Source organism: Anabrus simplex, chromosome 10 (genome assembly GCF_040414725.1).
Source record: "Anabrus simplex isolate iqAnaSimp1 chromosome 10, ASM4041472v1, whole genome shotgun sequence".
Classification (NCBI taxonomy): Eukaryota; Metazoa; Arthropoda; class Insecta; order Orthoptera; family Tettigoniidae; genus Anabrus; species Anabrus simplex.
In genome coordinates, this window is record NC_090274.1 from 55327391 (window position 1) to 55347415 (window position 20025).

General features: G+C 38.7%; 1 protein-coding gene across 1 annotated transcript in view; it reads right to left on the minus strand.

Annotated features, from left to right (window-relative positions):
* Window positions 1-20025, minus strand: part of LOC136882144 (uncharacterized) — a 504614-nt gene that overhangs the window by 9388 nt on the left and 475201 nt on the right. The window contains exons 3-4 of the mRNA XM_067154689.2: window positions 13235-13416; window positions 10757-10955 (exon numbers count right to left, since the gene is read on the minus strand). Coding sequence (XP_067010790.1) covers window positions 10757-10955; window positions 13235-13416 — 381 coding nt within the window. The remainder of the gene's footprint in view (window positions 1-10756; window positions 10956-13234; window positions 13417-20025) is intronic.

A 20025-nucleotide genomic window follows, 5' to 3' on the forward strand; every position in this document is an offset into this window, starting at 1 on the left:
GCTAATTTTTTCAGAGTATTACTATATAGTATAAAAGGGAAGACCATTTTATTGTCCGATGTTTGTAAAAAATAGTTCTTCATAGGATTATAATCACAGAGCCATCATAAATTGGTCGGATTTTTAGAATCAAGTGAAAACTTTCATGGCATGTATCTTGCTTAAAACTTGCTGAAATAGCTTAACTTAGTAGGGTATAAAATGGTTTTTGAACCTATATTTCAGTAGTATATTAAAAAATGTGAGTGGACTGAGGCCGTAGGTTGACACGTGAGATTTCATGAAAAACTATGTTCTTAGCTGGTCAAACGTAACTCTGGATAGATCTCGATTCAAACGGACCTAAAAGAAAATGACCACTATAGAAACTCACCTCAAGCATCACGTTACCGGCGAGAAGTTAAAGAGGAACTGCCGAGCGAAACTGCCGAGCGTTGTGTCAGGCACAGATGTCAAAAAGGCACGTGTATTTTAAATTTCCCACCACCACGTGCATAAGGTGGCAGCAATGAGGTTAGGGTCTGTCAGGATAGCAGCACTGAGGTTAGCGATGCTCTGTTGTTTAAAATTCCGCGCCCACATCGTTAAAGATGGCAGCTGTCACCTTGACAGCTGTAAAAAAGAACCACGTGACCAAGCACGTGGCTTTGTTTACAAACAATAGCACATGGTCGTGACGTCACGGTCACGTGATCGGGGGGTCAATCGCCGGGGTCAATGACCTCGGGTGCTGACGCAACAGAAAAAAGTGCTGACGCTTGGGAGTTGAACTGTCAGTGCCATTCTACTCGGAAAATACAGTGAGTTTCTCCCATCGGTTGGCCGACAGGTGCGACCAGCTTATCTGCCATTCCTTTGACTCATCACTGCCCGCTTCGCGGCATAGGAACACTTCGTTCACTTTATCCGTGCATGACGTGAGATAACAATTCACATTAAGAAAATTAGTAATTAAGAGTTAAGCAAATAAGCTCGTACTTTATGACAGCACAAAGCCTCCGTGGCTCAGGCTTCAGCGCGCCAGCCTCTCACCGCTGGGTTCCGTAATTCAAATCCTGGTCATTCCATGTGAGATTTGTGCTGAACAAAGCGGAGGCGGGGCGGGTTTTCCTCCGGGTACTCCAGTTTTCCCTGCCATCTTTCATTCGAGCAACACTCTCCATTATCATTTCATCTGTGAGTCATTAATCATTACGCCAGAGGAGTGCGACAGGCTTCGGCAGCCGGCACAATACCTATCCTCGCAGCAAGATGTGGGCTTCATTCATGCCATCCCTGACCCAATCACCGACTGGAAAACGGGTTGTAGGTTTTCTTTTTCTTAAGACAGGAGATGTTGGAAATGTTCTCCTCCTGCGTTCACACACTTCTGGCATCGTCTTAGGAAACTCCGATTCTCACGTATAAGTTCGTCTTTCGTAATTGAGGCTTTTTCTCTCCGGATATGTTCTCTCACTTCGTCCAACGTGTGAGGGTTTCTTGTATACACTTTATTTTTTAAGCTCCTCCATAAATAAAAGTATGCGCAGTGGCAGAGTCTTACTGAAAATATCCATTTCGACAGTCAGTGTCGGTCCGTCAAAGCATGGTTTGAGTTATATTATCCCTGTATCTTTGTGCATTAATTGTTCCCTGGAAAAAGAGAGGTCCTATAATTCTGTATCCATTCAATGCGCACCATACTCGGATCCATTCGTCATGTAGAGGAATTTCGTATATGCCATCGTTTTTTTTTGTGTACTCCAATATCTGTTATTCTGCGTCGAAACATACTCGTGTAAATGGAACCGTACTTCGTCAAAAACAAATATTAAGCGTGGATAAATTATTTCATCAAGAATGTTTCGCAACATCCAATTTCAAAAAGCACCCCCTTACCATGATCACGTGGATGCAGTTCGTATACTACAGTTACCTTGTATGGTTTCAGTTTTTTAACATTTTCGTAGGCCGCCATGTTGAGCTCTTCGAAACCCCAGGCGTATGTGCTACACTTTCTGCCATTTCATTTACTTTTCCTCGTTAAGTACCCGTTTTTAACACTTTGCGTCTTATCGAGTAAAGAACCAGTTCCTCTGACTTTACTCTCTGTGCGGAGAGCGTACACAGGAAAGAAACTGTGTTACAAATCGCCTAACGATTTCCCTGCAAGACTCAGTTTTCACATAATTACCGTACCAACAATAATGTATAACGGGTGATTGTTTGGCCCGCCCTGTCAATATATTATTAATATTTGAATAATTTATACGTACATGTTTCGGGAGCCTTAACTCCCTTCGTCAGCGTATTTACATCAAAATCTACCTTACTCAGGTCTCAAGATACAACATCTTATCATATTACATTAAGCATTGTCCTGTATAACCTCAACTCTGGAACACTATATGTGAGGCTATTGGTATCAAAAAGAGCAATCTCCACTTTTCGTTGGAAATGAGTTATTGATACCGTGGTATTGTATTAATAGCTGTCTATAAAACTATGCTGTTCGTCTTTTTCAAAAAGAATAAAATCCCATCGTTTCAGAGCAAGAAAGTACAGCCTGACTTTCAAACAGAACAATCTCCGCCATCTCTTGGTATCAAAAGGAACAATCTTCAGAACTACCAATCAGCTCTTTCTGCTCACGCCATGTGAGTGCTGCCATATTGGTTCAATTGAGTTATAAATTGAGACTGTCTTGCTTATGCATGCCTATTTTTCGGTTTTATACTTATACTGGAGGTATTTTTGAGGTGTTTTGAAAGTATATGAACGTGCACGAACATATTATATTACCAAAACAAACTGTAGCTTTCTTCAGTGCTTTCTGTGATGGACATGCTACTGCAAAACGTGACACCTGTGTCACCCACAAAAGCGAGGAAATAGACTCACGATCATAGGAAATGGAAATCAGTTGTTGCAAAAAAAAGTGGCAATAACATTCAGTCAGTAAATATTTTTTACCAGGTAGAAATTCAATTGGGAAATGGACTTGTATACTCTTGTACAGTCAATATCCATGTGAACTGATCATAACCTCAGGGCACTTTAGTATAACAGCTATCCTTGGTTTACAGACTTTTCTTCCTTCTTTTTACTGACTATCTGAAGGATAATTTTTAAATTTTATTGTACCCTATATTGAATGTATTGGTAGTAAGATTGTTTGCAAATTTAAACTGATGTGTTTCGTGCTGGTGGTCTTCCATTTTTCAGTCTAGGTAATATTATTCATCACTTTTGTAACTCTTAAATAAATTTACAGTACATTATAGTGACAGGTATCACAATTCTGTAAGTTATTAGCAAAAAGAGCAATCTCCTTACATGTTGGTATCAAAAATATCCACGAAAATCTGACAGTATCAAATGGGTCAATCTCCGAAATACAATTTAAAATACCTAATTAACCATTAATTATACGGTAGGTTTTCTTTGATTAATCGCTCACAGCCTGTCTCTTGTGTATATAAGATAAAAATCACCCAGATAGAGTGAATAGAAATGCAATAGATAAAAAATCACTCCCACTGTAAAGTGCAGGAAGGCGGAGTTTGCTCCTTTTGATACCAATAGCCTCATGTACACTTTGCGTTTTTGTATAATAATGCATGTTCTAACCCAAGCACGTAAGACATGGAACATATTTAAAAACACTCTTGAATCGTCCACTCATTCCTCCTATCCTTTACACTCATACAACGTGTATCAACACCCTGGATGGATCCGTTAGCTGAGTGAGCCACTGATAAAATGTTACTTGTCACTGCTTGTATTGTTGCTGCCACTATAAAGCTACCATCTTATCGTCCAATTTGACATCCTTTGAAGTTAATACCCTTATAGGTTGCATTGATATGTTCATCGTTGTATACATCTTAAAAATTTTAGCCATGCTTGTGCCGTCAGGGCAGATGACGTTTGCTCGATTGTTGCAGGACCGGACTTTTTGAATCAGAGCGGAACAAACCTCCCGTTATGTTTCTGCAAATGCTCCTCTAGTACTATAAAAAAAAAAGAATAAAGAATGAAAAGCTATTGTACCTAGGTAAAATATATAGGGTAATTCCGGGAGAGTTGCCGCACTTTTTATGTCTTTTGTTATATCTCGGTATATTTACTTTAAAAATTGTTGCAAATTCATCAAGCATAATTTGAAAACATGTACATTTGATCAGGGATGAACAAAATATTGGCAATTGAAAGTAAATGGGAGAAAGGAGTGAACAAAGGAATTGTTGCATCTGCGGCGTCTCTCCCTGGATCCCGGTATAGATGCCGACTTTGCTCGGGAGAGATGCCGCGAGTAAAATAATTAATGACAAAATCAAATTTAATCCAATTTCTTCAACTTTAATATAACCGAACACTAGAACGTACTACAAGACAATTATATCCACATAATATAATCATTCAATGGAAAAAATCTATCTGATAATTTACAACATAAAAATCATATTTTAATTTCGATTTACTATAAATGTGCATGTGCAATGGATTCTTCACTGTGTTATATAAAATGGCTCTGGCCTGCACAGCGACCGCTGCTCAGCCCGAAGGCCAACTATCAGGGAGAGACGCCGCACCCTCCTGTTTTCATACCTCAAGGCTATCATGGCCCAAAATTAGCTTACTGTCAACTACAGTTATGTTTCTGACGTCTACTGTACTAAAAACGTCTGATTTAAGCATTTGAAGCCAACTTAATATACAATAAATTAACACACGCAAAAACTTTGTCAGGAGGAAACATGTACTCGCCTCATGATATCGGCTATAATTGGTGTAATATACGAGCAGATTTCGTCACACTCGCAGACAGTAGTTCTTCCTTAGAAACTGAAAAACCACACATATTGCCATCTAGCTGTAACGATGGGAACCTTTAGCTACAGTGTATGCGGCATCTGTCCCAGATTTACCTTATTCAAATACTTTATGATATAAAATATTAGGATATACGTAAAATGGTAAGGCGGAGGAAAAACTACCCGCTTGCCGGCCAGCCACTAAGAGAAAGTTAAGGCTCCCAAAACATGTTCGTATAAATTATTCAAATATTAATAATATATTGACAGGGCGGACCAAACAATCACCCGTTGTACATTATTGTTATTACGAGCCAATACGGACCAATTAAGGACCGATATGGTCAAGTTTGTCGACTTTTAATTACCGTACATAAATACCCTTTCCACTACCGTGTACACATGTGGAGGCATTATGAGAATTATACCCCGAAGTAACACTTCACAACTCGAGAACAGTTGGAGCGACAGATCAATATTTAATACACGTGCTAAACACGGACCTGAACTGCGAAGTGCGGGGGTTCCCGTGCTGTCGCTGCGCTGTGTAACGGGAAGTGATGAGTCAACGGGAGGCAGATAGCTGGGCGCGCCTGTCGGCCAGCCGATGAGAGAAACTCAGTGTATTACGATCTGATGTAGTCCTAGGTAAAATATTTGTGTATTTCTGGTGCTGGTATGATCAATGTCATTGTTTGGACGAACTGATGTACGTGTTTGGAGAGAGTGATCATACGGATGGTGGAACAATGAAATGCTTGAAAATGCACCCATAATACCAGGTTATGCATACGTTTCTGTCGGTTTTTTGTGATAAAGAAGACACGAAATTTTCAAGGGAAACTTTTTTTTTTTGTTTATTCAAAATATTGGCCATCGGCTTCAACACACATCATTCAGATAAGTTATGAGTTCGATGCCAGAAAAACTGTTTTCCTTTTGTGACAAACAATTCGTCGATGCATTCTCCAACTTCCTCGAAATTGCTGAAGTGCTGCTCTGCGAGTGGATGCCCTATTGATGCGAAGAGGTGATTGTCAGATGGCGCCAGGTCGGGGAAGTACGGCGGGTGCGGAAGGATGTCCCATCCTAGCGATTTCAAGGTGTCTAACTGTTTTTGCTGTGTGAGACGGCGCATTGTTGTGTAACAAAATCACTTTGCCATGTCTTCTGGCTCATTTAGCGTTGTGCATTAACGGTTTCGCCGGGCTTCAAGTGTTCATAATACACAATACCGCTCTAGTCCCCCCAGATACAATTTAAATCACATCACATTAAAATCACCTCGTTTAAATTGTTGAAACCATGTCTCACATATTCTAATCGATGGAGCGTGTTTTCCAAATGTTTCTTCCAGTAAACGATGACTTTCCACAGCCTTTTTTCTTTTGATTAAATAAGAAAAGCAATGCGTGCCTCAAATGTTCTTTTTCGGGCACAAACGTTGACATGATCAATGAACGGTACAACACAGACGCTAGTGTTTGGCGGACTCAACTTGCGTGTGTTGGTAGGTTAATGTCAGATCAACAAACTGATGTATGTGTCAAATAATAATAATAATAATAATAATAATAATAATAATAATAATAATAATAATAATAATAATAATAATAATAATAATAATAAAGGCCACTAAAGCATGGATTAAGGAAACGAAGAAGGATATGGAAAGGTTAAGCATCTTGGAAGACCAGCTGTTAGAAAGGAATACGTTTAGGAACACACTGAAGAATTTGGAAGGTGTTCAAGCCGCAGGAAGAACTAGGAAGACCGGAAGAGCCTGGACAGATGAACAACGGAAGCAGGCCAGCGAACTCATGAAGGAGTATTGGAAACAGAGAAAACTCCACACGAAGAGAAAGAAATGAAGTTGTAGCGTGATCCTTAGTGGTTCATTCGCTTGTAAAAGAGAAATAATAATAATAATAATAATAAAGGATGAGGAGACTGCCGTTAAATAGTTTGAGATAAAGAAAGTGCAGAAAAAAGGTGGGACTACAGATATCGTTCGAGAAAACTAAATTCTTATGTTCAAAGACAGATGTCAAGAGCCTGAGAACAAATTATGGTACAATTGACAGGGTCCCTTACTTTAAATACCTCGGAGAATTAATCGAACCGACAGGCTTCAAAAGAATCTCACAATAAACTCGTCTCCAAAAGAATGAAATAAGCATTAGGATTAGTCCAAAATATCTACAACAAATAATCCATGTCAAGACATAAAAGTTCGGCATTACAACACAGGCATAAAAGCAACAGTCTTTACGCAAGTGAACCACACTGGCACTAACAGGAAACAGGAACGCGAAGAAATTAAAAAAGAAGCGAGGAAGATCATTAGGAAAATCTTAGGAGCAAGATACACCTAAGATGGTTATAAGTTACAATCAATCGAAACATCAGAAAAGTTCTCAAACATCGAAATTGACATTAAGAAAATACGATTCAAATTCTTCGGTCATTTCACTAGATTACCAGAAAATCGATTGACAAGAAAAAAAATATATTATTATGTAACGTCGCTTAAGATCTCAACACCCTGGCTTAACGAATTTCGAAAGGACCTCAAAAACGCAAACATAAGTTTAAGAGAGATCCTGGAAAGAGGCATCTTTAGACAAAAAGAAGAGGAACCCACAGAAGAATTAATTGAGTTATATGCTTAACGTCTTCCAATATTGGGAGAATTACCGAATAATAATAATAATAATAATAATAATAATAATAATAATAATAATAATAATAATAATAATAATAATAATAATAATAATAATAAATCAGTGTACTAGAGTACTACGTACATCAATCTGGACAACCAAGCGTCAGGCGTAGGCAGTTACAGGTAAGCTATAAAGAATATTTAAAATTACTGAATACTGTTTTAAGGCAAAAATTAAAATAAAAACACGATGTTTTGTGTATTGTGGAAACTTGTCTAATACGGAAAAATGTTGGTCCCTTGCGATTCCGCTTTGATCAAGTTTTTAGTACCGGATGCCTGGGGAAATAGTGAGCGTACACAACAAAAGTGTAACATAATAGCTACACAATTATAGGTTTTCTTAGGCTCTCTGAGTGAATTTCGACAAAGAAGTAAAGGCTCACAGTTTACCAACTTAATTGTGGTAATAATAATTGTTTTCTCGAGATTTTGATTCAATACTAAACAATAAAACTACACATGCGCTCAACCACGTGCTGTTGCACTGAAAAATCTATTAGCTGCATCGAATGAGTTTTGTGCGTATTTCCGCAAAGTATTTGTTTAATATTTTTAAAGACATTAAGGGATAGATTTGAGTAATAGACAACATGGTTTATATAAATTGTTTTTTAAAATAATTTCCAGTTTTAGGTGGCTAATATGGAATAAAAATTTAATTTTTCTCCACAAAGTGCGGGGCTACTGCCACCCTCTCTCCCTAATCGCCGCTCCTGTCTGGGATCTGAAGCGAAAATTAAACAGAATACTAGGAAAATTGTCATATCTTTTTCCTAGCTTTATTCCTCAATTTCCTGGGGCTGACACTTCAAGTGAATTTAGCCTAATTTTACGGACGGATGCCCTTCCTGACGTCAATCCTATGTGGAGGTATGTACTCACTATTGCGAGTGTTTATGAAGTCTAACCGTGTTACGTGTTGTGTGCAGATGAAGAGAGGTGTATTAAGACGAGCGAAAACATCGGGTCTCCGATTCAGAGGAATTAAGCTGACGCTGTTAAAATTACCGGTTCAGCCGGGTATCGAACTCAGAGCACTTTGAACCGAACAAGAGTACACTGAATATTCAGCAAACGGGCCGGGCTCGTCGGACTCTTTTATGTATTTCCTAAATAGGAAACGCACAATGAAACTGATGCATCTTTCTAGAAATATTCATTTCTACTAGATACATAATATTCTTTCAGTACGACTTTACACATTCATTCTATTGAAATCTTTGTAAAAATAACTGACAGAGATGTCAGTTATGTTCAAAAATTCGTCAATGAATGAATGAATCAATCAATCAATCAATCAATCAATCAATCAATCAATCAATCAATCAATCAATCAATCAATCAATCAATCAATCAATCAATCAATCAATCAATCAATCAATCAATCAATCAATCAATCAATCAATCAATCAATCAATCAATCAATCAATCAATCAATCAATCAATCAATCAATCAATCAATCAATCAATCAATCAATCAATCAATCAATCAATCAATCAATCAATCAATCAATCAATCAATCAATCAATCAATCAATCAATCAATCAATCAATCAATCAATCAATCAATCAATCAATCAATCAATCAATCAATCAATCAATCAATCAATCAATCAATCAATCAATCAATCAATCAATCAATCAATAAATAAATAAATAAATCAATCAATCAATCAATCAATCAATCAATCAATCAATCAATCAATCAATCAATCAATCAATCAATCAATCAATCAATCAATCCAATCTTCTATGAAATTATTTCAATGAGCTTTAAATTAAACGAACCTTTCTCGTAATAAATTATTACTGTCCCTAGGCCAAATTCCTTTCTTCCTATAAAGGGATATTTGCCCCAAATTTGCCTCTTTAATTTCAACTTTATTTTCCTGTTGCCTAGCAAAATAATATTTTGCTGTTACCTAGCAACTAGAATATTTTCTCTCACCTATTAACCGGAATATTTTCCTGTTAACCAGCAAATGGAAGATTTTCTTTTTGCCTAACAACTAGAATAATTTCTTGTGATCTAGCATCTAGAATATTAATTTCGTTGTTAGTTGTTATTTAATCCGTTAACCCTCCAAGGTTGATTTCTTCCCAGCCCCCAGGACTCAGCGAGGAATCCCACCTCTACCTCCTCAAGGGCACTACCCTGAGGCATTTGGTCGGGGATACAACCAGGGGAGGTACCAATACCTCGCACAGACGCCCTCACCTGCTATGCTGAACAGGGACCTTGTGGGGAATGGAAAGATTAGAAGGGATAGATAAGGAAGAAGGAAGAAAGCGGCTGTAGCCTTAAGATAGGTACTATCCTGGCATTTTCCTGATGAAGAAGTAGGAAACCACTGAAAATCACTTCGAGGATGGCTGAGGTGGGAATCGAACTCTTCTATTCAGCTGGCTTCCCGAGGCTGTGTGGACCCCGTTCCAGTCCTAGTAACATTTTTCAAATTTCGTGGCAGAGCCGAGAATCGAATCCGGGCTTCCGAAGGAGACAGCTAATCCCACTAACCACTACACCACAGAGGCGATATTTTCCTTTTACCCATCAAATATATATATTACTGTCACCCCATAAATTGAATATCTTATCACTTTTTTGTTCCGAAATGAACGGATCGTGCTTTACAGATCACGTGACCATGGAGATCCAGGATAACAGTGCAAAAGTATCTTATAACATTATTAAGTTTATGGATAGAATCTTGTAAGATCCCTATTATGATGACATAATACTGTTGATCTGTCATTCTCAGACGGTGCAATTGACCCTTTGTCTCCTGGAATGAAGTCCCACGAGTACCAAGGAGAAGACCACGAAGGTAACTCCCACGCTCGCTCGCTCGGACGCTTTCATTCCCCACCCTGAAGGGATGGGGCGGGCCACCTAGAGGGTGTCGCCCTGTCCCTGGCCAGGGGATTGGACGGGGTTGTTTTGGATTGGAAGAAGAGGGGGATGGGGAACCTCCCATGCAAAATCAACTGAGTTATATCTCTCAATTAAGTGAGGAGTACATAATTATCCTGAAACTATTTTCTCAGTTTAAACTGAAGTTTGACCTTCCCTAATTTATACGACTACCGTATATTAACTATCCTACCTAATTTGTCGTAAATAGGCTGTAATTAACAAAGGTAGAAAGTCAGTAGGAATCACAGCTTGTTGCGGTGACATTAAGTATTAATAAGGTAAGCCGGGGTAATATTTTCAAGGATGTACACTCACTTTCAAGACGCTCCACGCGTTCTCGACGCTTCTCTTCCTCTTCCGCGAGTTTGGCCGATGTTTTCACGCCCTCCCCCGACTTCTGCGTCTTCTCCATGATGGCGCATGCGCGCAGGACGAACGCCGGTACCGTCTCCTGCTTCTCTTGCTTGGGGATGTCGACCAGAGTCCAGTACTGCGTTTCAAGACGAATCACCTCCTGAAATAATGGAAAACATGAAACCATTTTTGAGAAAGGATGTACCTTGCTGTGAAATTCTTAAAAGAAATATAAGTGTTAAGACAGAGTTACGAATATAAACACTCTTACGTGCAAATAAATTGTGGGAATATTTCTGAACAAATCTGGGTTCTTTTTTTTATCATGTCGGTCGGTGGATGCAGAGTGGGTCTCGGTCCACAAGTGGCCACGGCTGGTCCATGGTTTGACGGCTCTGCACTTCAACCGGCCAACCGAGCAAAGGAGGGGTCGCCACGGCTCTACCTTGGCTGTACGCCTCGGTATTCGGGAGACGGAGAAAGGCTGTTCGCCATTGTCGGCTGTCCTGAGAATGGTTTTCCGTGGTTTTCCATTCTCCTGCACTAAGGCGAATGCCGGGACAGTTCCTTGTATAGGCCACGGCCGCCAACCCCCTCACCTTCTCCGATACAAATCTCCTGGCCTGACAGACGGCATTACCGACTAAGTGGCCCGCCTCCCCTTTCAGGGACGGAATAAAAACGCTTCAGTATTAGTAGTTGTTTTGTTAGTATCGACGTTTTTTTTAAATTGGCATTATATTTACATATATTCTCATATTTATTACTTGACACAGTGCAAAGAACTTGTATATTAATGATTTATTGCAATGCTACCACCGCAAATTAATGAATATGTTTCTAGAAAATAGTAGTAGACACACTCTTCGCTGTCGCTTTGGTCTGGCTATGCGGAAGTTCCAAGAGAAAAGTGCGAGGCCTGGGGTAATTTGGACATAATAGCGTCTTAACTTTAACACAGACCTTTGGGACGCCACAAGTCAAAGTCCCGTACCGCAAGATAATGAGAAGAAAACGGAAGTGGTTCGACCAGACCCTGAGGAGATCACAAGAAAGTATCACAAGGCAGGCAGTGAACTGGAACCCACAGGGTAGTCGCAGGCAAGGCAGACCGAGGATCACATAGAAGAGAACCATAGACTGAGAGATAGTTGGAGTCAACAAGATATGGGGAAAGGTGAAATGAGTGGCAGTTGATTGGGTGGAGAAATTTCTTAGAGGCCGAATTTTCCACCTAGTAATCAAAGGAGACGCCGGCATTTTAGACAGTACCTGTTAGGTTAGAATGCAAACTAGTTTGGCTATTAGGAAATGTCATCTACGAGCTCTTCCGCAGTGCAGCGAAAGTAACATAAATTCTAGGGTTTCTGATGGGCTATACCCCTAAGATCTATGCAATAGTCATAGTTTCACTGTTGTCCGGGCTAGACTATAGTTATTACTCGCTACAGTAATTAAAAAAGGGGGAGGGGCGGCTTTCACGGTCGCAGATGTAAAAATCACAGGAATAGAACCAGCGCTTGGATGGTTAGGCCGTGTATGCTTGCAGAGTTTCGCCCAGACGTGCCATTTGGGCTCATCATTTGGATTTGTATGCCTCTCCAAGACTCTGCTTAGCAGTGGCAGACCAACTATCAACATCAAAGAAGTTTATATTTCCCACCCTGAAGAAATGGGGCGGGCCACCTAGAGGGTCACGACATGTCCCTGGACAAAGTATGCGGGCGGGTTGGGAGATGCGAGGGAGGAAGAAGGTGGGTAAAGGATATGAAGAAGGGGGAGATGGGGGGGGGGGGTTGGCCTCTTGGCTAAGGGGTTTTCAACTTTATTTTATTTCATTATCATTTATAATAGGGCTTTTCTTTTTTCTGGTCTGGAGAGTGAGCTTTATTACTTAAAATATATATTCTGATCTGGAAAGAAAAATACACGGCTTGATTTGAAAGACGTAAATAATATAGAGTAGAAAGAAATCGATAGATGATCCTCCTGGAAGGCGAAGAGTCATTGGAGATTGCCGACGATGCAGACCAACTGCGTGGTCACGCCTTGTTAGCAAATAGAGATTGCTAACCTGCTAAAGGAGAAGTGAATTCCCCATTTTTTTAAAAAAAACTTGTACTCCCCATGAAGTTAAATTCCAAAAAGGCTTTCATGGCTACAGATCTAAATAGTTGGTTCTATTCATGTGATTCTTTTGGCTTCAGTAAGTTTACATTCTATCCTATTACTGAACAAACATCTGATCTACAGAAATAAGTACCTAAGAAGGACCTTATAGTCCAATTGAAATGAAATTTAGTAGACATACTTATTCTCCAGGCATTTAGATGTTAGTAATGATTTAAATATTCAAAATTAATTCCCAATGTCCCATGATGAAGTAGCAGTGTAAAGGATTAAGACTGGCTCACCCTGCCGGTAGAAGATGCACAGTACCTTGATCATAGCCTTGAGAAGGTTGTAGCGTTGAAAGACGTTGCGGACAGATTTGCTGTCTGTGTACTTGGCCATGAGGGTGACTAGGGACTTCTTGGCAGTGTCGTAGGATTCTTCTAGACGTACTCTGACCGCCCGCAGCCGTTCATTGGTCTCGATCACTTCCTCTTTAGTCTGACCACCTGTAACATGGACAGAACTCAATGTATATCTACATAAATACAATTACAATTTCGTCCATACATTTCAAATTTTCGACTCTTACTTGCTAAAAAAATCTCGGATTAGGTATACAAAAACAGAGATTAGGTTCAATTTAATCTTCGTTCCTCTGTTTCTCTATCTGTTTGTTTGTTTGTTTGTTACGACATCATGAGAAGAGGCTTAATAGAATTCCCCGAAACTCGGTGTTTCATTTCAGGGTTAGCCATGTTGCTTACTAGGCTGGAAATTATTTGAGTAGTACACAACAGCATGGATAATGGAATATTCCTTTGAGAGGTGAGTCACGCAAGAGTTGCCGTCCTTTCCGCATGCTGCATGTCGGTAAACGACAGCTCGGTAGCCGTCACTCACCGTTCCGGTTCGCCCGTGGAAAATTCATCGGCTTCGATGTATGGATAACCAGATTGAGAAACAGATAGAAAAACAATATTCACACCCTTTACATCCTTCAAACAAAAAGAAGTTTCCTCTGAAGTCTTCTCCAGATTTCCATTTTCTTCCGTCTGTAACCGACCCTTGCCAGTTATCGCTGCCATTCTCTTGTTACTGTGTTATTGTTGTTAACTTACTGTTGATACTTAATATTGTTGTTTATCCCGATTGTTAGATTATTATACTTATTTAAATTAGTCATATTATTATTGTAAAATGGCCCTCTATCGGCTGTATCAAATAAATAAATAAATAAATAAATAAATAAATAAATAAATAAATAAATAAATAAATAAATAAATAAATAAATAAATAAATAAATAAATAAATAAATAAATAAATAAATAAATAAATAAATAAATAAATAAATAAATCCCATTACAGTAAGATTTGAAAAGGCTCTACCTCATTCTGTCGATAAGCGTTCTAGCGCGTGATGATGATATTTCGGTTCACTTTCTGTAACTCAGCCTCATAGCTATTCAGAATTAGGTTCGAATTGCATTTGAAAATGTACAGTGCTTGAAGATGCACTGCCCAACACTTCATTCGGAAGCCATGAAACGCACTAAAACGATCAATTACTGCTGAATAAGAAGCAGTCACGCTGTACGCTGTACGGAAGCTTATCGCAGATTAGCTGAGACCTTGTGACCACTTGGCATATTGTGCATATTAATGTGAACAGAGATACACTTTTATTTTTTGAAATTATTTTCCAAATCATGAAGCAATATAAAACAATATTTTAGAATGTAATATATCCATCCTTGGCTTTAATTAACACTTACACTTGTTTCAGCATACAGTCAATGAGTTTCTTACATATTTCCCTTATTTATTGGTCAAGAAGCCACACACTACAGCACAAAATGTCTTTTTTCTGGTAGTGCAGTCCATTTTCCTCATCCGTTTCTTGATAATGGCCCAAAGATTTTCTATAAGGTTAATGTCCGGTGAATTTCGAGGCCAGTCCAAACACAGGAAACCATTTTTCATCATGAAGTCTTTCTGGGGCAGCTTTGGGCAGCTTTTCTCTCTAAAATTGGGTTGTACTTGTCGCTATTCATTATTCCATCAACAGGAACCAATGCACATGTCACTGTTCATTATTCCATCAACAGGAACCAATGTACTTGTCACTGTTCATTATTCCATCAACAGGGACCAATTTACTTGTCACTGTTCATTATTCCTTCAACAGGATCCAATTTACTTGTCACTGTTCATTATTCAATCAACAGGAACCAGTGTACTTGTCACTGTTCATTATTCCATCAACAGGAACCAATGCACTTGTCACTGTTCATTATTTCATCAACAGGAACCAATGTACTTGTCACTGTGCATTATTCCATCAACAGGAACCAATGTACTTGTCACTGTGCATTACTCCATCAACAGGAACCAATGTACTTGTCACTGTTCATTACTCCAACTACAGGAACCAATGTACTTGTCACTGTTCATTATTCCATCAACAGGAACCAATGTACTTGTCACTGTTCATTATTACATCAACAGGAACCAATGTACTTGTCACTGTTCATTATTCCATCAACAGGAACCAAACATATCGGGCCCGTGAATGTTAAACAGCCCCAAAATATCTCCTTTTTGAAAACGTTACTGCCTGTCTGATGTATTTCGGCGAGACTTCCTCACTACTGCTTATCCTTACATGTGAGATGTTATAACCTTGCACTTCAAAATGCCTTTCATCACTTCTCCACTCTTTTTGTGTCCATCTATATATATAATATAAGAGTTTTGTCTGTACATTGCTCAGAATTTGAAAAAAGTGGTATTTCTGTATCAGTCATGTCCACAGTAACAAGGAAATGCATTTTTTACTTTTCCGTAATTTCTGTCTGTCTTCTGTCTGTCTGTCTGTCTGTCTGTCTGTCTGTCTGTCTGTCTGTCTGTCTGTATGTACACGCATCACGAGAAAACGGCTGAAGAGAACTTCATGAAAATCGGTATGTAAAGTCGGGGGATGAACCACTACAATCTAGGCTATAAATTATTTTATTCACGCAGAGTGAAATGGTAGTTTAGGGGAAGGCCTAAAATTCAATTCTCAAATATTTATATTATTAGTGGCCTTATCGATAAATATTACATAACTAAAGTTACATAGAATTAAATTTCCGATCATTTGTCTTATACATTTTTACCGCACCGGCTGCGATAACCGAGATATTCATGAATTTCGATTTTTGTTGCTAAGTCTACATCAACGCCGAGCCACGAGAAAATGGATGAACAGAATTTAATCAAAATCGATATATAGAGTCGAGGAAGAAGAAACTATAGCCTAAGCTATAAACAATTTTACTGACCCTGGATTAAATTACAGTTTAGGGGTAGCACCTCAAATTTAATTTTTAAATAACCTACCTCTGTTATTGGTCCTATAGAAAAGTACTACATAACAAAAGTTATAGAGAATACAACTTCCGATCATTTATGTTTTATTCAGTTTTACTGTACTGACTATGATAAGAGTACCGTAGTATTACAGAGTCGGAAGGAAACTAAATGTGAAGGCCTACAATATCGAAAGCGCGTAACATTGATCAACAATAACATTACATTGACCATTGTTTGTTGTGATGTTCTTTGTTTGTTACGCTGCCACTCAACTCCGATTGATGGGATTATTGTTGCGCACCGAGTATAACAGCCTGACTGAATATTGGCGGGAAATAGCTAGGGAGTTATGAAACTTTCTTCTTTAGCATGCCATTCCTCTGGTTCATACATTGTCTGATACTGCTGGTACGTAACACACTGGTTCATCATAGTATTCCAGCTATTCGATCCCTACTCTGACGCGGTGTTTTGAATGAGCAGTGTGCACATTTGTCAGAGGCTCATTTAGTAATAGTAGTATGACCTGGTCTAGAATTACAATTTACGCCTATTCCAAATTATAGCACCCCAATTCACTAAATAATTCAAAATTCAAACCGGAAAAGAGCCGTTTCTTAAGAAAAGCTTCTTCCTCTCCACCTTTATTAAATTCTACATTCATTTTATTCCAAATTAGCAGTGAAGAGGGGTTTTCTCTTCTGGCTTGGAGGGAAAATTTGCCTCCAAGTCAGATTCTTCCGCCGCCAGTGTAGTGAAATGAAATTTTCCCGACTCATCGGGTATTCCTAGGAAACAGATTAGTGAATGGATATAGATTTGCACTGGGACTCTCCAGTATTCGACCCCCAACCCCCCGCCGAGGAAAGACAAAGAGTTTTCAAGGATCACGGCTGTCTGAAATTTGGTCTTTCCAGCTCTGGAACTTTGGAATGTTAGTACTCTTCGTTAAAAATGAGAAAATGCGTGGTTTTTCATTTGATCGAGTATTTCATATTGCTTTAAATCGTGCCATTTCTACCGACGTCTTTGTAATGACCTATGTTCATTTCACTTGGGAAAACCACGATGACAGTCTTTCTGAGGATGTTAAAAAAGCGGAGAGTGAGTGTCTGCCATTATAATGAAAACTTCCCAACATGATTGTGACTGATGATAGGCAAGCAGGCCTACCATTACAATGAAAATTCCCTAACCCAGTCTTCAAATGAGAAAAGACGTTTGGTGACTTCTCCGTCGCGTTTCTAGGGTAACGTTAGGAGCTATGCAATATAATACAATCTTGCTCACAAGGTGTACACTACCTGACCTAGAATTCTGTATACAATGTAGAATTCCGTAGCGAAGCACGGGTACTTCAGCTAGTTTCTAATATTTTCTAGCCCATTCCTATCTCTTTCTTCATTGGACACGTTAATAGCTGTTTTCTGATAGGTCTTCGATCTTTCCTTCCAGCTTTTAAAGGCTACCAACGCACTGTTGAAGCATCAATTTTTTACTCCTGCACGCTCCAGACGTTTTTGTAAATCGAAACTATTCGTTTCAGAATTAATTTTGCTTGTTCTCATGAGATAGCCCGTTTTAGGCCACATTGCTCTTTCCTTTGATGTGAAATGGACCCAGTCTCATTTTCCATCCTAATTGTATTACAAACAGCACCCAAACTTACATTACATTCAGCTGATATTTGTCTCGGAGTCAGAGCACTAAATTTGTGGAGGATTACGATCAGTGGCGTGCAGTGATATTTTTCGGAGGGGACCAGCCGACATGGATGAATCCTCTTTTAGGAAAGAGAAAAAATGATGGACAAATACGTTTACCCCCCGGACGGTTTCACGTACTCTTGAACTCTCTCTTCAAAGTTATTTTCAACTTTCCCTCACGGTACTTGTTCTCTATCGGTCTCGAGGTCCTATTTAGCCACTTAGGGCTGCACTCTCAAGCAATCGACTCTAAAGAGAGATCCTTCAAGAGACCGCAGCGGTCTTTATGGGCCTGGCACCCATAGCGGAGTGTGGCTCCATTCAAGAAAGTCTTAAACCTCGCCGCAGGATCCCGGGATAATTGTACCCTCCCGAAAAATCACATTTCTCGCCAAGGTGAACCTGCGAGATTCGGTGCTGGGCTCTTCCCTGTTTGCTTGAAGCTACTGAGAGGACCCTTGTTAGTTTCTTTTCCTATTCAAAGTCTTAAGATCTTTCATTCATTTACGAAATTAACTGAAACAAGATGAAGTTAAGCCCATGTGCATAACAAAGTACGAAATACGATAAGGGATATCGTTTCTTCACAAGTACCTGCAGACCACTTAAGTGGCCAAAAAATGTTGCCACCCCGTCGTCCCCTTGAGCTACGAGCTTGTCACACTGAAATTCGAAAAGGATTTTGAAGACTTGTTCGCTTATGCAGTAGCACAGCGAACTTTTTTTTCTTCCTTAGTGAAACATAACGCATCTTTCCTGAATTTTGCCTTCTTTACATAACGAATTACAGTGGAACGCTGCGCTAATTTTACAACATCTGTAATTTCATTAAGCATTATTGCAACGAAAGGTACATCTTTAATTTCTTGCTTTCTTGTGTCTAGAATTAGGAGTACGTCACTGACATTTTTGATTCGATTTTGGATTCGATTCGCCGTGCCTTTAAATACTTTTGCGTTTTGTAAACGTGTGTGAAAATTCATATCGTGCTTCGATATTACAAGTAATTGCAGGACCTCGGCCACAGTTCTCCACCCCCTCCTCCCTCGTGAACTCTGAAAGGCAGCTCTTGTTTCGGTAACAGGCAAGTTACATCAACTAACAGTTTAATTATTTCCCTGTTGGAGTAAATTTCGACATTATGCTTTGAAACATCCACTTTGTGTTGTTCACTTAACTGAAAGTCTGTTCTTGATTTACTGAAAGTTTTCCATCTCGTTATTGCAGATAAATGCGATTGGGTTTTTCATGACGGATCTTTGCTTTTTAAAAGTTACTGATGGCTCAGAAAGCAGTATTATTCCACCTCTATCTGCTTCGAAAAGAACACAAGGGCACCAAACTAATTTATTTTTAGATTGGCGTGCAGTATTCCATTTTGAAGAATCATAATATTCAATGTTGAAATGACGAACATACGTCTTCATTTGGGTACGTATACCAACGCTCGGAGTGGGTCTGCCTTGTACTGTCAATCAATCAATCAATCAATCAATCAATCAATCAATCAATCAATCAATCAATCAATCAATCAATCAATCAATCAATCAATCAATCAATCAATCAATCAATCAATCAATCAATCAATCAATCAATCAATCAATCAATCAATCAATCAATCAATCAATCAATCAATCAATCAATCAATCAATCAATCAATCAATCAATCAATCAATCAATCAATCAATCAATCAATCAATCAATCAATCAATCAATCAATCAATCAATCAATCAATCAATCAATCAATCAATCAATCAATCAATCAATCAATCAATCAATCAATCAATCAATCAATCAATCAATCAATCAATCAATCAATCAATCAATCAATCAATCAATCAATCAATCAATCAATCAATCAATCAATCAATCAATCAATCAATCAATCAATCAATCAATCAATCAATCAATCAATCAATCAATCAATCAATCAATCAATCAATCAATCAATCAATCAATCAATCAATCAATCAATCAATCAATCAATCAATCAATCAATCAATCAATCAATCAATCAATCAATCAATCAATCAACCAATCAATCAATCAATCAA